The 15,903-nt window shown below is 52.7% G+C and overlaps 1 protein-coding gene across 1 annotated transcript; it reads left to right on the plus strand.

Moving 5' to 3' along the window:
- The first annotated feature begins 5,055 nt into the window (after positions 1-5,055).
- SOWAHD (sosondowah ankyrin repeat domain family member D) lies at positions 5,056-8,131 on the plus strand. Its single transcript, XM_045866474.2, has one exon. The coding sequence runs from the start codon at positions 5,237-5,239 to the stop codon at positions 6,842-6,844; it is 1,608 nt and encodes a 535-aa protein (XP_045722430.2). The 5' UTR covers positions 5,056-5,236; the 3' UTR covers positions 6,845-8,131.
- The last annotated feature ends 7,772 nt before the right edge of the window (positions 8,132-15,903 follow it).

Consider the following 15,903-nt stretch of genomic DNA (forward strand, 5'->3'; position numbering starts at 1 on the left):
TCTTCAAAAAAAAAAAAAGTTGGGAGACTACTGCTTTCATAGTATCTACCTTGTTTGAGGCATCAGCAAGATCATGAACGTAATGTGCTTGGCACATAATATTAAGTCCTCAGTGAATGTTGGCTCCGTCTGAGGGAAGCACTAGGGACAGTGTAAGAGATGGTCACAGGCATGAGCCCTGAGGTCAGGCCAGATTGGATGGGTTCCCTTGACACTAGCTGAGTGAACGTGACCACATTATTATTTTCGTTGGGCCTCAAGTTCTCACGAGTCGCCATCTCTTAGAGTTGTAAAGATTAAGAGAGAGAATGCTCTTTTTTTTGTGACGGCTTTACTGAAATATAATCCACATGCCATATAATTCCCCCTTTTAAAGTGTGCACCTCAGTGATTTTTAGTATATTCACACGGTTATGCGACCATCACTATGATCTGATTCCAGAACCTTTTGGACACCCCAGAAAGAAACCTGTACCCATCAGCAGTCATTCTCCAATAGCCCTTTCCTGCCTCCGCCCCACCCCCGAGCCTGGGCAACCGCTAACCTACTTTCTGTCTCTATGGATTTGCCTCTTCTGGACATTTCCTATAAATGGAATCAGGCAATATGCGATCTTTTGTGTCTGGCTCCTTTCACTAAGCCTCATGCTTTCAGGGTCCCTCCACGTTGTAGGATGTGTCATTATTTCATTCCTTGTTATGACCAAGTAATATTCCACTGCGGGGGTACGCTGCATTTAGTTTATCCACTCATCGTTGGACATCGGGATCGTTTTGACCTTTCGGCTGTTGTGAATACAACTGCTAGGAGCTTTCATGTATGATTATGCACGTTTAATGCTTGGCACAGGGCCTGCCAGGTACCCAAGGGCTCAGGACCAGCAGGTAGCTGTCACCCTTACTGCTAAGGAGTGCTACCTTGGGTGATTTGGGGCACGGGGCGTCTGGATTAGAAACAGAAGGCGGAAGGCATCCCCATACTGCACAGTGCGGCTGACAAGCTGCCTTGGCCCACCAGACCCACGGAAGGCAGCATGACATGGAGGCAGGAGCGCAGACCCCGCTCCACCGCTTTCGAGCTGTGTGACTCCAGGCAGGTCACTTAACCTCTCTCAGTCTTCTGTGTGAATTGGATATAAATACTGTCTTCGCTACATACCTCACAGGCTTGCTGCCTGGGCCAAAGAGATCATTAAAAACCATGGAAGCACTTTGAAAATCACAAGGGATTATTATTCCAAGCCTTTCATATTACAGAAGCCTACCCCTCTTGAATAAAGTAAGGAAACACTGTTCTGTTCACCATCCTCCTCTTTCCAGATTGTTCCCGTTCTCTTCAAGATGACACCCCGGCCTTCTCCCCCACAGGCCCGGATGCTAGCACCTTCTTCTTCGCATCTACTTACGGGCCAAGGGTGAGCCGCCTGGGCCAAAACCTGAATCCACATCGACAAAAGACCTGCAAATGCCTCTTCCCTCCCAGGTTGGCATCTGTACGACCTTTCTGGTTTGCTGGAGCTCTACTTGCTTAGAGCGCCCTCTTGTGTCTTCTCCGGGATATCAGTATAATGTGCGCGGGAATTTTTTTTTTTTTTTCTCGTCGCACTTCAGGGCCCATGCTTGACATGTGGAATCCAGTTAAGCCATTGCAGCCCAGGTCTTTTTTTTTTTTTTTTAACTATATGCTAATTTTTTTAAAGATTTTTTATTTATTTAGGGCAACGCTCTCAGGTCCCCTCCCTCCTCGGGAGCTTTGTACTATCACTTTGCTATCACTCAATACACCTTGCTTTGCTGGCCCCCTCCCAAAAAGATTTTTTATTTATTTATGAGAGAGAGAGAGGGAGAAAGAGCATGGGGGGGGGCAGAGGGAGAAGCATATTCCCCGCTGAGCAGGGAGCCTGACGAGGATCCCAGGACCCTGGGATCATGACCTGAGCTGAAGGCAGACGCTTCACCGACTGAGCCACCCAGGCGCCCTGAAGTGTCTTTAAATGATTTGTTCTATCAGCCAAGGAAAAGGTATTCAGAATGTTGAACCTTTCCCAGGGGTGTCCTCATGTAAAGCCCTGGCCCTTGGAAAGGGGAAAATGACAACCAGAGACGGTAACGCCCGGCAGGGTATACACACACACACGAACACACACTCTTTTGCTCAGTGGGAAAGGAGTTTTCTCTCATGGCTTTTCTCCTTCATTGAGAATCACGTGATGATATCAGCACAGTTTTCCGGAAGAAAGAAAATCTATTTTATATCTAGAACCTCAAGAATGTTCCCTGCTCTCTCCATCAGCAAGGATTATAGAAGCTGGAGGGACTTTCCTTCCCATATGCCACATATCACCCTCTTGCCTGTTTTGCAGCCATGAATTTCTCTAAATCCCTAAGCCTCACTGGCAAACGCCACTGAGAGCCAAAGATACACGTGCCTTTGGCTTCCCCCCAGGAACACGCTCCTGAAAAGTTGCATGCAAATTACATTTCTGCAGCTCAGTAATCACTCCCCACTGACTTCTAATAAGATATGCGAGCCCCTCTCTCTTTTCGTTGAGATTGAGTTTCAATGTATGCCTGACACTTCGGCTTTAAGTTTCTCTGCTTCCTGCCACCCCTTCTGACGGTTAAACCACATCTGAAAAATGAAGAAACGACCAGCGAAACATGAAGTTCTAGTTCAAATAGTCTAGGATCTGTAAACAAACCCAACAAGTACATCAGAGAGGCTATTTGGAAGAGACACCAGGCATCGCCATTTGAAATGCAAATACCCACCCCATGTGCACCTTTGGGGGAGACTATTTCCAAGGGCTTGAGGGATTTCTGCCCCACTCCCTTGGGAGGGAGCAGCCACCTCAAGGCGATGGGCATCTTCATTCTGGGGGGGGGGGCGGTCCCGATTTGTCCCTTCTGCTTTCTGCATCCTCTACCCCACTCCCAGCTCTGAAATTCCAGAGACCCTCTCTACTGGAATAGAGACGGGGTGCTGTGGCTCTGGGGACCCGTGTATGCAGCTGGTGACCTCGGGTAGGAAGTACTTGCTAAGTAAAGAAGGAACGAGTCGTTAGGGAGGTGCCGTGGCTTCGGTCCCTGGCAACAGAGCTCAGCGAGGGCCCGTGCGGCATGGGTGTGCGCAGCTGGTCAGAAAATTGTCTTTGTGGTCTTTGGACTGGAACTGGAGATACTGTTAGTGCTGATAGGGAAGGGACTTGCTTGCTTAGTAGCGAGGAAAATTAACAGTCCAAGCATTCTTCCATCCTGCATTCTCCATGCTGGCATTTTGATTAAAAAAAAATATTGCTGCAGCTGTTTGCATATTCTGGAAGTGTATGTGCACGCGTGTGGTTTGGTGTTTACAGATTCGGGGTTGTGGAGGGGAGTTTCCAGAGCAGCGGAAGTAGCTGCTTGTCAGTCAGGGTTCATTTTGAAAACGAAAGCCTGAAAGCTTGGGGCCCACGCTGGGCCTGGGCCTGGTCCCTGAGGAGTCAGCAAAGGCCAAGAGGTGGCTTTGGCTAGTTGGCTCAGCGAAGCAACTACGCGATCGCTATCTTATTTTCTACGAACCGATGAAATCTGTGAGCTGTTTTTTGTGTCCCGAAGGTGCAGTGTGAGGCAGGGATGTGGGAGTGGGCACGGAGGCTCCGGCTGCAGACCACCCCCTAACACGCCCGCACACAATCACAGCTTCCCAGGCGGCCAAACCAGAACAAGGCAAGAACTGGTTCTCCCGCACCTACTACACAAGGATAGTATGACACCGTCGTCAAAGAGTCTCGAGTCTAGCTGGCGTGTCAGAGCAAGGGAAGAGAGACACAACACAGGGCCGTCTGGGCTGCGTACCAGAGGAGGAAGACAACCAGCCGGCTGGGGTGGGGGGAAGGGGCGGGGGGGCGGAGAGCGATCACCCCGGGCTGGGGTCATCAGAGGAGGCACGCTGGAGAAGGTGGAAGCTGAGGCCAACCTTGAAGGACAGGGAGAACGTCCCGGGACAGAAGCTCTGAGGGAGGACATTCTAGAAGAGGAGGGCGACTTCAAGATATGTTCAGGTCAAGGCAAGTCCCTCTGTTGGGCTGGAATTTGGGGCTTGTGTGAGTGATCTGCAGTTGATAAGCCTGGCTTGAATGCCAGTCCCTTGGTGCCAGGACAAAGGCTATGGTGTCACACAGACCTGCTCTGCCACTTCCTGCTGGGTGACCTTGAGCAAGTGACCTCAATCTCTGCAAACTGGGGACAGTAATAATACTTAGCTTTTGACGTGGCTGGGAGGATTAAAAGTGTTAACATATATATAAAGCATCTAGCACAGTGTCCGGCGCATAATAAATGTTCAAACATTGATGACAAATGCGTAGGCTGTCATGAAGGAAAGCTCAAGATATTTAGGGCAAAATATTTGAGGGCCAAGGAGGAAAGCCTCTGATACCTTCCATCACAGGTGGGCCCAGTGGAGTGGGCTGGCTTGGCTTGACCCCCCATCACCTTTGGCCTAGACCGTGGGAACAGTCTCCTGCCTTCTTGTCTGCCTCTCCCAGAATCGTCTTCCCAAACACCACCTTAATCACGGCTGTGTCCCTCTCTGACTCAAGAATCGTCTGAGGGTCCCTGTCGCCCACTAACTGAACTCCCTAACATGGTGGGGGGCAGGAGGCAAGAACTACCACTTATTGAGGGAAAGGAAGAGCAAAGAGAAGGCCACTCTTAGGATGAGGTAAAATATCCTCGAGGAGACAACAGGGACACATCCCTGAAAAAGGCAGGGCATTCCCGTGGCAGCTGACGGATTCACCTGCGCCTGCTTCTTCAAGCCAACTTGGGGAAGGTTAAAGAGAAGAGGGCGGAGGGCCGAGCGGGAACCCGCGGGGAAGAAGGGAACACCTTTATTATTATTATTATTATTTTTAAGATTTTATTTATTTATTTGACAGAGAGAGACACAGCGAGAGGGGGAACACAAGCAGGGGGAGTGGGAGAGGGAGAAGCAGGCTTCCCGCCGAGCAGGGAGCCCCATGCGGGGCTCGATCCCAGGACCCTGGGACCATGACCTGAGCCGAAGGCAGACGCTTAATGACTAAGCCACCCAGGCGCGAATATTTTCCCAGGTCCCCTGCAAGAGCTTCTGCCTGGATCCTTGTCTCGGGTTCCTCTGCAGGAATCGCGGGCAACTCCAGGATCTGCGGGGAGGGTCAAGGCCATACAAAGGGCAAGGCAGGGGAGCCCAGGTCCCAGGCCGCCTCGCCGAATGCTAGGGGCGGGACAAAGGCTGCTCGGGGACAAAGTGCAGGAGATAAGAGGGAAGGGCGAAGGAGGGGGGCGGGGAGCCAGCGCCCAGGAGCTCAAGGATCGCGCTCCCGGAGGCCTTGGCTGCCGGCCGAGCTCAGCCCGCCGGGGAGGGGGCGCCCTAGAGCCTCTTCATCCCGGCAGCTGCGGGGATGGCGAGAAGCCGGCGGCTGGGGCGCTCGGGGCCCGCTCGCCCCCACCCCGCGCCAGCCCCACCGTCGCGCGCGGTGCGGGAGGCGGGGCTGCCCCGGCTCACCTGGCCGCTTGGGGCGGGGCCGCCCGCCACCCGGGGACGCGGAGGTGGCGGCGGTCCCCGCGGGGCGCTGGAGGGCCTGGTCCCCGGGCCCCGGCCCGGAGCTCCCACCCCTCCACGCCCGCCACCTCCCGCGCGGGGGCCCTCCCTCGGCTCGCCGCTCTCTCCCTCCCTCTCCCCTCCTTTGCTCCCTCCCTCCCAGAGCCCAGTTGCTCAAGCCGCTTCCTTCCCCAACGCCAGCGCCAGTTCCTCTCCCGGAGGGGCCCGGGAAGGGCAGCGAACGCTCGACACGGGAAGCGCCGCGCCGGCGGCGGCGGCGGCGGCGGCGGCGGCGGCAAGACCATGGCCGAGCCCCGGGGGCCCGCGAGCCCGGGGCCCAAGGCCTCCCTCGCCGCCACCGCGCTGAGCCCGCGGAGCGCCCTGCAGCCCCGCCCCTGGGGAGCGGACGCCGGCACGCGGGGCAGGGACCGGGGCCACGCCGCCGCCTCCCGGGACCCCCTCCTGCACGGCTCGCCGATGCTCTCGGGAGCAGGCTCGGGCCGCCGGCGGGGAGCGCTGCGGGAGCTGCTGGGGCTGCGCGGGGCGGCCCCCGCCGGCTGGCTGTCGGAGGAGCGCGCCGAGGAGCAGTGCCCGGCCGGGCCGAACGGGCCGAACGGGCCGAACGGGCCGGGCGGCGGCGGGCTGTGCCTGGAGCCCCGCGAGCACGCGTGGATACTGGCGGCCGCCGAGGGCCGCCTGGAGGTGCTGTGGGAGCAGCTGGAAGCCGAGCCCGCCCTGTTGCTGCGCTGCGACCCGATCACGGGCTACACGGTGCTCCACTGGTTGGCCAAGCACGGGTGCCACGAGGAGCTCATCCTGGTGCACGACTTCGCCCAGCGCCGGGGGCTGCCGCTCGACGTGAGCGCCTCGGGCAGCGGCGGCCTCACGCCCCTCCACCTGGCCGCCCTGCAGGGCCACGACATGGTCATCAAGGTGCTGGTGGGCGCCCTGGGGGCTGACCCCTCGCGCCGCGACTACAGCGGCCACAGGGCCTGTCACTACCTGCGGCCCGACGCGCCCCAGAGCCTGCGGGAGCTGTCGGGGGCCGAGGACTGGGAGACGGCGGGCGGCGGCGAGCGGATCAACGCCAACAATAACAGCAGCAGCGCCGCCGCCCGGGCGCTGCGACGGACCCCGAGCTCGGCGGGCACGAGCTCCGTGGAGGCCCCGGCGAGGGCGGCGGCGTCGCCCGGCAAGGAGAAGAACTACGCGGGCAGCCGGGTGGCGCAAATTCAGGGCCTCCTCCGCCAGATGTTCCCCTTCTTCCAGGACCGTTGAGGGCGACAGGGACTGGAGAGCGCGGACGGAGCGCGACGCTGCGGTCGAGGCCTCGGTCTCGGGTGGGCTCGGGCCCCACCCGAAGGGGCGGCAGCTCCGGCCGCAGCCGAGTGCGCTGGGCCTGCAAGCGGCGGACCACCTCCAGGTTTGTCGCAGGTACCTGTCCCAGGTCACCTACGGCCACCGGCCAGGAGACCTGGGGACCGGGAAACCGTCACCGAGAGAGAGCGCAAAGACCAAAGCTGTCCTGGCGCAAAACTAGTCCCCAAAACTAGGGGACTAAGGAGTTAGGGGCAGGAGTGTGGTCCTGCTTGGGAGAGGGAAAGTAAGGCTTCCAGGAGCCATTTCTGGGCAGGCAGAAGCTCCGCGTGTATTGGGAAGCACTTGCTAGAAGAATGAGTTAAGACTGGAACCCACTGATACAGAGGAAGCGCCTAACTGAAGGCTAGACTCGGCTGTTCCTGCGGGCACTCACCCTCCCCCCGCCAACCTGCTCCTGAGACATCCAGGCTTTACCGGTACTTTTTCTAATGTATCACCGATGACTTCTTAAGCATATTAAAGCCGGGTATGTTTTCCTTTCACATGACAAAGCTGTCCTTTGAGTGACTTTTTTTTTTTTTCATTAACCACTGAGTGCGGGAAGCTTCCTACATTCGCGGGGAAGAGTTCACCAACCCCTGGCCATGAGCTAGTGATCCGGGAGGCTCTGGACCTTGTTCCCACAGCAAATGGCCAAGCGGGGCGCTGGAAGGAGCTACACTCACCTTGGCTCTGAGTGGAGACACACAGTTTGCCTGTCTCCCGGACTCTTTTGGCAGCTAGGTCCCACTTCTGGCACAAGTCTCATCCTAGAAGAGTTGTCTGTAGGGGGCAGAGGGGTGGTAAAAGGGGAAAATCTCCAAATGTACATTTCTGATGTTTTATGGTGAGTCATGTAATTTACCTTGACTTCTGCCCTCCTGGGGGACACACCCATCCACGCTTTTTCCAAGATAGGGCTTTAATCCTCGGCATTGCTTTTTAATTACATCTAATACATAAGTTGTAGTTTGGAAACTGGCTCCCATTCAGAAATCGTATGAAGCCAGTAGAATACAGGAGGGTTGACTTTGAGAGGAGGGAAAGCAGTTGGTGGCTAGGGATCCATGCTGCCTTAGAGAACAGTGCATTTTCTTTTTTCTTTTTTCTTTTTTAGATTTTATTTATTTACTTGAGAGAGAGAATGAGCGCACGCGCGCGCACGCGCGCGCAAGAGAGAGAGAGAGAGAGAGAGAGAGAGAGCATTGGCAGGGGGAGGAGGAGAGGGAGAAGCAGACTCCTGAGTAGGGAGCCTGAATCGGGGCTCGATCCCAGGACCCTGGGATCATGACCTGAGCCGAAGGCAGACGCTTAACCGACTGAGCCACCCAGGCGCCCCAGAGAAACAGTGCATTTTCAAAAATAGCACTGTATCCCTAGAAGCTTGGGCCGCCCTTGCAATGGACTGTTGCATCCCCAGCCCTCCCCTCCCTGCCCTTGAACACCAGGGAGAAACAGTCATCACCAAACATAGAAAGCCCAGAAACACTACCCTGAGCTCATCCATACAGGTTTCCATCTCCACCTGGTGGTCCCGTTTGCCCCCCCCATTACATCCTCTGTGCTAGAAATGTTCCGATCTTCCCTTAATAACCCATTAGATTCTTCTCATCCGTAAAATGATCCAAACCCTCCCTATCAATGTTTTCAGCCTGTCACATGTTTCTAGGAACTACACCTTAAAACAAATTTACACAGTGTGATGTAGCAATAACTTTTCGTTCTCAATGAACTTCTTCAATGTTTGAAAGGAGGAGTGCAAACGGTTCCTGGATCTTGGCAGTTGGCATCAGCATCTGGCATAACTCCCTCCATCCCTGTGCCCATTTTATAGTTTTTTTTTAAGAATTTATTTATTTGAGAGAGAGAGAGAGCACGAGCCAGGGGGGAGGGGCGGAGGGAGAGGGAAAAGCAGACTCCCCGCTGAGCAGGGCTCCCTCCCAGGACCCCAAGATCACGACCTGATTGGAAGTCAGATGCTTAAGCTTACCCAACTGAGCCACCCAGGCGCCCCCCCACACACACACACATGCCCATTTTATAGATGCAGGGCTGCAGGTTCTGCTCTACAGTCGCCCTTGACAGCTGCCAAGGCTGGTGGGGCTTGGTGAAGACTGCTGGGACAGGGCCTTCCTGCCCAATGGCTGGGTCTGCAGGCTCCTGGCTTGGAGGGAAGCGTGGCTTGTGCCTTTGCCCCACATTCAAAGGACACTTTGAGGTAGTCCCCTCTTCACGGGAAAAGTCTGAACCTAAGCATCTTAACTAGGAGCAGATCTGGGGACCGGAGACAAGCATCTGCCCTGCTTTTACCAACAAGAAAACCAAGTCAGCCAGAAGGTTCGAAAGCGCTTTCTGTCGTTTCTCCTGCAGTCAGCTATTCTTCCCCACAGATTTTTCTCATCATGTGATAGTCCCTGGCCTACCTCCTCCATGTAAAATTGAGGTTTGGCTGCAGGGGACAAACTCCCATGCTGAAAACTCTCCATGCCTAACATCAAGCCATTGGCATTTCTGGTATGCTTTTTGAGGCAAGACTGGTATGCTTACCCCAAGAGAAAGAACAAATTCCCTAAAAAACTGCTTTCCAGGGGAGCAAAACGGAGTTAGGCAGATGATGCAAATCTGCATTCTATTGGAGCAAGGGACAAGCAAAGGTGACAGAAGCAGGGCTGTGACAGGTGAGCATGGCAGTTGGGGGTGGGGGGTGCTGCACCAGGGCGGGGCCTGGCCCGGGGGTGAGATGCAGGGAAGGCTTTCCAGGAAGGAAGGTAAGGCCTGGTCTGAGGCTCCAGGCGTGAGTGGGAGTTGGTCGGTGGAGAAGGGGAGGGGCCTCCTGGCAGAGCCGCCGGGAGTACGGAGTAAGGTACGTCTGGTCTGGTCCGTCCAGGAGAAGAGAGCAAGTACCAGGAAATGTAAGTCAGCCGGTTTGGCAGGAAGGTGGGAGCTGGGGAGTGATTAAGGGCAAAGCTGGAGAAGTGGATGGGGGCTCAGATCACTAAGGGTCTCATAGAGGAGGCTAAAAGAGGAACGGAGATTTTAACCTAAAGGTAGCCGGGAGCCAGAGAAGGTTTCTAAGCAGAGGAGTAACCTGATGGGATTCTAGAGGAGTCCCTCTGGCAGTCACGTGGAGAATGGATGTGTCAGGGAGCAGGGCGACAACGGGGGGGGGGGGGTGCGTAGGGGGTAGGGGGTGAGGGGCACGGGGCGGGGGAGCATCACGCAAGCAGAGCCATTCTGGCGAAATGAAAGGTTTCAAGAAAAGTCGGGCTTCGGCTGAGAAGTTCAAAGAACCCTGTGGGGAGCACTGGCTTTCAAACTTTTTTTTTCCTCCATAGAATTTGCTGTCACGAAGCTGACCTCGAAGCCCCATGTGGGAAAGGCCCAGGCGAACAGAACCCCCCCTTCCCAGCCAGGTTCAAAACCACTGGTGGGCTCTGCGCTCGGCCTGACCCGGGTTCCGATGCGCACTGCCGGTCACTCACCCCTCGGAGTCATGCGTTCCTCATCGGTAAAAGGGGACCGATCCAATCCCCCTCGCGGGGTTCAGAGGGTTTGACATCATCACGGATCCGCATCCCCCCGCAGCGCGCTGCCGAGAAAATGGGCCGCCGGTTGGAAGAAGGGAGAGGTGTTCGGCGGGCTGTTGTGGTAAAGCTGGTTTCTCGGCCAGGGTGGTCCCGGAAGGTTCTTGTGGTTCCCTGTGTTAACCCCTCTCTAAAATGCGTGCGCACTGATTGCAGGTTCCTGTCTCTCTGCTGTTCCTCAAAGGAGATGGTGCCTCCCTCGCTAATGTTCTCCACCACCGACATACTTGGACCTCAGGCAGAATCGCAGCGAGCCCACAGCTTGTTCCATGGCCCACACAAGTCAAAGCCGCAAGTTAGGAAGGGCCCACCAAGTACTAAGTAGGTGAGATACGGTTTCCCGAGAAAGTCACAGACTAGAGTCAGGGCCAAACCCGAAGTCCTCTGAGGAGAATAAAAGCATGCAAGTCCTTCATCTCCTGACCCTATTATCTACACAAAAGCCCCCTTCCATCCCCTACCCACCATTCCACACCCCGCCTCCTAAGGGCTCTTCTTCCCCCTTGCCACTCATTTGAAGGAAGGAGATGCCAGTCTATCCTCTCAAGATGTGACTCCAGCTCTCCACACCGGCTCCTCCCAGGGCCTAATGCTGTCAATGGTCCCTCTCCGGTATCTCCAAGCTCCCCATCAGTGTGGCTCAGTGTAATAAACATTTATTAAGAAGCCAGGCTCTTGGGGGGACAAACAGGCTTGAGTCTCTCCCCTGCGCCCCACCTTCTGGCCCAGTCTCGTGACTCTCCCTCTCCTCTTCACCGCCAAACCTCTCCAAGGGGAGGTCTCCTCCCCTCAGTGTCTCTGTCTCCTCACCTCTTAATCTCTCCTCAGCCCTCTGCATTCTGCTCTCCACCTCCATCATCCCAACCCAACTGTTTCCACGAGGATCTCCAGTGATGACCCCCCCACACACGAGGGTCTCCAACGATGACCCCCCAGCTGCCAAATGCAAGTCCTTATCTTGATTCACTTCTTGGCCTCACCGGCCAGTGTTGGCTACTTCCTACTCCTTGAAACTCCCTTCTCGAGTCTTCCATGACCTCCTATAGCTTTAATTGTTGGCGTTTACCAACTTGAAGTCTCAGCAAACCTTTCTTTTCACTCTACATTCTCTCCCCAAGTCCTTTTCTCCCTTCTCCACTTCCCGCCCTTCTCCCTCCATCCCTCTGCTTCCGCCACACAGTCCTCCTTGCTGTTCCTTGAAAGAGCCATGTTCTTCTGACCTCTGGGATTCGTACGTGCTGTTCCCTCTCCAGAAACACTCTTCCCTCTATTCCTTGCCCTCTTCACCTGGCCCACTCCCACTCATCCTTCAGATGTTAGTCACCACCCTGGGGAGGACTTCCTTGCCCCCTCAGCCTAGGTTAGCACTTCACTCATTTTGCTCCTTTTCATAGTCCTTATTACACAGGAGGAAATTATCCCAGCAGTTAGTAAATTGCTCTCTCTGCCACCACTAGACTGACATTCCATGAGGACAGGGACCGAGTCTGTCTCATTTACCACAGTATCCCTAGCTCCTGGTAGACGGAAGGTGCTCAATAAATAGATATTGATTGACAATGGAATCATAGATTTGAACTCAAAAGCACAGGAAACAAAACAAGAAATAGATAAATGGGACTTCATCAAAATTAAAGACTTTTGGGCCTCCGAGGACAACTATCAGAAAAGTAAAAAGACAACCCACAGAATGGCAGAAAATATTTGCAAACGTATATCTCATAAGGGTCCAGTATCCAGGGCACCTGGGTGGCTCAGTTGTTAAGCGTCTGCCTTGGGCTCAGGTCATGGGAGCCCCGCGTCGGGCTCCGTGCTCAGCGGGAGGCCTGCTTCTCCCTCTCCCACTCCCCCTGCTTGTATTCCCTCTCTCGCTGTCTCTCTCTCTCTCTCTCTCTCTCTCTCTCTGTCAAATAAATAAATAAATAAAATCTTTAAAAAAAGGGTCCAGTATCCAGAATATATAAAGAATCCTAAACTCAACAACAAAATAATATAAACAACTTGCCTTACAAATGGGCAAAGGACTTGAACAGACATTTCTCGGAAGAAGATATATATGCAAATCTCCAACAAGCACATGAAAGGATGCTCAACTTCATTAGTCATTAGGACTTTGTTGTGTTTTGTTTTGGGGGGGAGGGGCAGAGAGAGAGAGAGAATCTTAGCAGGCACCATGCTCAGCGTGGAGCCCGACATGGGACTTCATCTCATGACCCTAAGATCATGACCTGAGCCAAAATCAAGAGTTGGACACTTAACTGACTGAGCCACCCAGGCGCCCCTGTTGTTTGTTTTTTTTAAGTAAGCTCTAGGCCCAAAGTGGGGCTTGAACTCACGAACCCAAGATCAAGAGTTGCGTGCTCTACCGACTGAGCCAGCCAGGTGCCCCAACATCATTAGTCGTTAGGGAAATGCAAGCAAAACCCAGGATGAGATACCACTTTATATCCACTAGGCTATAATGGCTATAATCAGAAAGTCAGATTATAACAAGCATTGGGCGAGGATGCGGAGAAATGAGAACCCTCATACTCTGCTGGTACGGATGTAAAATGGTGCAGCCACTTTGGAAAGTAGTTCTGAAAAGCCGGCAGCTCCTCAGAAAGTTAAACATAGAGCTACCATATACGATATTATGATTTATCATAAATATGCATTTGGTCTCTGACCCCGTTCCAAGGCACAGAGCTCCTAAAACCCTTGGAATTTCCTGTGATAAGAGTGATCATGGTGGGCGCCTAGGTGGCTCAGTTGGTTAAGCGACTGCCTTCGACTCAGGTCATGATCCCGGAGTCCTGGGATCGAGTCCCACATTGGGCTCCCGGCTCAGCGGGGAGCCTGCTTCTCCCTCTGACCCTATCCCCTCTCATGCTGTTTCTCTCTCTCTGTCAAATAAATAAATAAACAAAATCTTTAAAAAAAAAAAAGTGATCATGGTGTCTTTTGTTATGTTAAACAGGGTGACTTTTGGAAAGCCCTTTTTTTTTTAAACGATTTTATCCCTTTATTTGAGAGAGAGAGCAGGAGCACAAGCAGGGGAGTGGCAGAGGTAGAGGGAGAAGCAGGCTCCCTGATGTGGGACTTGATCTCAGGACCCTGGAATCATGACCTGAGCCGAAGGCAGACGCTTAACCGACTGAGCCACCCAGATGCCCCTGGAACCCTTAAGATGGGGGCTGGTTGCCAGGGGAATCAACCATGTGATTACAGGAATGGAACTTTCAGTACCTCCCCCAAACCTCCTGGGAGGGAAGAGGGCCTGGAGGTTGAGTCAATGGTCAATGGCCAATGATTTAATCAATTGTGACTATGTGATGAAGCCTCCACAAAGACCCAAAAGGACAAGGCTTTAAGAGCTTCTGGGCTGGTAAACACATGGAGGTGCTGGGTGAGTGGCACCCTGGAGGGCATGGGAGCTCTGAGCCCCTGCCCCATGCCTTGCCCTATGCATCTCTTCCGTCTGTCTCTTCCTGTGTTATAGCCTTTTATAATAAACTAGGGGTCTAATAAGTGAAATGTTTCTCTGATTTCTGTGAGCTGCTCCAGCAAATTAATTGAACCCAAGGAAAAGGGGCCTTGGAACCTGCAATCTACAGCTGGTCGGTCAGCTGCACAGGTGACACCTGGGTTTATGATTGGTATCTAGAGGTGGCAGGGGAGGGGGTGAGTCTGGTAGGACTCCGTCCTCAACCTGTGGAATCTGATGCTATCTCCCGGTAAATAGTGTCAGAATTAAGTGAAATTGAGTTACATTGTAGGATACCCAGCTGGTGTCAGAGAGTTTCTCCTTGTTAGTTTGGGGATTTCCCCCCACCGACACACACACACACACACACACACACACACACACACAGGTTGGATTTGGTACAAGAACCTGTTTACTATATGACCCAGAAATTCCACTCCTAGGTATCTAGGTATCTACCTAAGAGAAATAAAAGCACATGTCCACACTTCTCCATGAATGTTCATAGCGGCATCATTCATAATAGCCAACAGGTAAAAATAACCCTGATGTCTATCAACAGATGAATGGGGGCACCTGGGTGGCTCAGTTGGTTAAGCGACTGCCTTCGGCTCAGGTCATGATCCTGGAGCCCCGGGATCGAGTCCCGCATCGGGCTCCCTGCTCGGCGGAGAGTCTGCTTCTCCCTCTGACCCTCCCCCCTCTCATGTGCGCTCTCTCTCATTCTCTCTCTGTCAAATAAATAAATAAAATCTTTAAAAAAAAAACAACAACAGATGAATGGATAAACAAAATGTGGTGTCGCCATACAATAGAATGTTATTTAGCCGTAAAAAGGAATGAAGTTCTGATACATGCAATAATGTGGATGAACCTTGAAAAGGTTATGATACATGAAATAAGCCAGTCACAAAATACCGCATATTATATGATCCCACTGATATTTGATGTCCAGAATAGGCAAATCCATAGAGGCAGAAAGGAGATTAATGGTTGCCTAGGGCTTCGGAGGATGGGAGACTAGAAGGTGATAGCTAAAGGGCAGGGAATTTCTTTTTAAGGTGATGAAAATGTTCTAAAATTCTATGGAGGGGTGCCTGGCTGGGTCAGTCAGAATAGCGTGCAACTCTTTTTTTTTTTTTTAAGATTTATTTATTTATTTTAGAGAGAGAGAGCAGGGGGAGGGGCAAAGGGAGAGGGAGAGAGAGTCAAGCAGACTCTGAGCTGAGCGTGGAGCCAGCACCTGGCTTGATCTCGTAACCCTGAGATCAGGACCTGAGCCAAAATCAAGGGTTGGACCCTTAACCAACTGCGCCACCCAGGCGCCCTAAGCGTTGCAACTCTAGCCCTATGTTGGGGGTAGAGATTACTTAAATAAATAAAACTTAAAAAAAATAAAAATAAAAAATTCTTTAAATTGTGGTAATGGCTGCACATAGCTGTAAATATACTAAAAACCACTAAACTGAACACTTTATTTTTTAAAAGATTTATTTTTTTATTTTAGAGAGAGAAAGCACACACATGAACGGGGGTGGGGGCAGAGGGAGAGGGAGAGAGAATCTCAAGCAGACTTTCCACTGAGCGTGGAGCAGGACCCTGAATTCTTTATTCATACAACTGGGCTCAATCTCATGACCCTGAGATCATGACACTGGGATCATGACCTGAGCTGAAATCAGGAGTCGGATGCTCAACTGACTGAGCTACCAAGGCGCGCCCACACTTCATTTTTTTTAACTGAAGTATAGTTGACATACAATATTATATTAGTTTTAAGTGTACAACATAGTAATTTGACAATTATATACATTACAAAATACTCATTATGAGAAGTGTAGTCATTTGTCAACCATACAAAATTTTTATATTACTGATTGGAATCCCTGTGCTGTATTTTTCATCCCTGTGATTTATTTACTTTATAA

Source organism: Mirounga angustirostris, unplaced genomic scaffold, assembly GCF_029215605.1.
Source record: "Mirounga angustirostris isolate CCGP_5_RB_7025 unplaced genomic scaffold, mMirAng1.0.hap1 SCAF_11, whole genome shotgun sequence".
NCBI classification, from domain to species: Eukaryota; Metazoa; Chordata; class Mammalia; order Carnivora; family Phocidae; genus Mirounga; species Mirounga angustirostris.

Bases quoted from the DNA above. Each gene is read 5' to 3' on its own strand.
- SOWAHD (XM_045866474.2), top strand. From the start codon at position 5,237: ATGCTAGGGGCGGGACAAAGGCTGCTCGGGGACAAAGTGCAGGAGATA.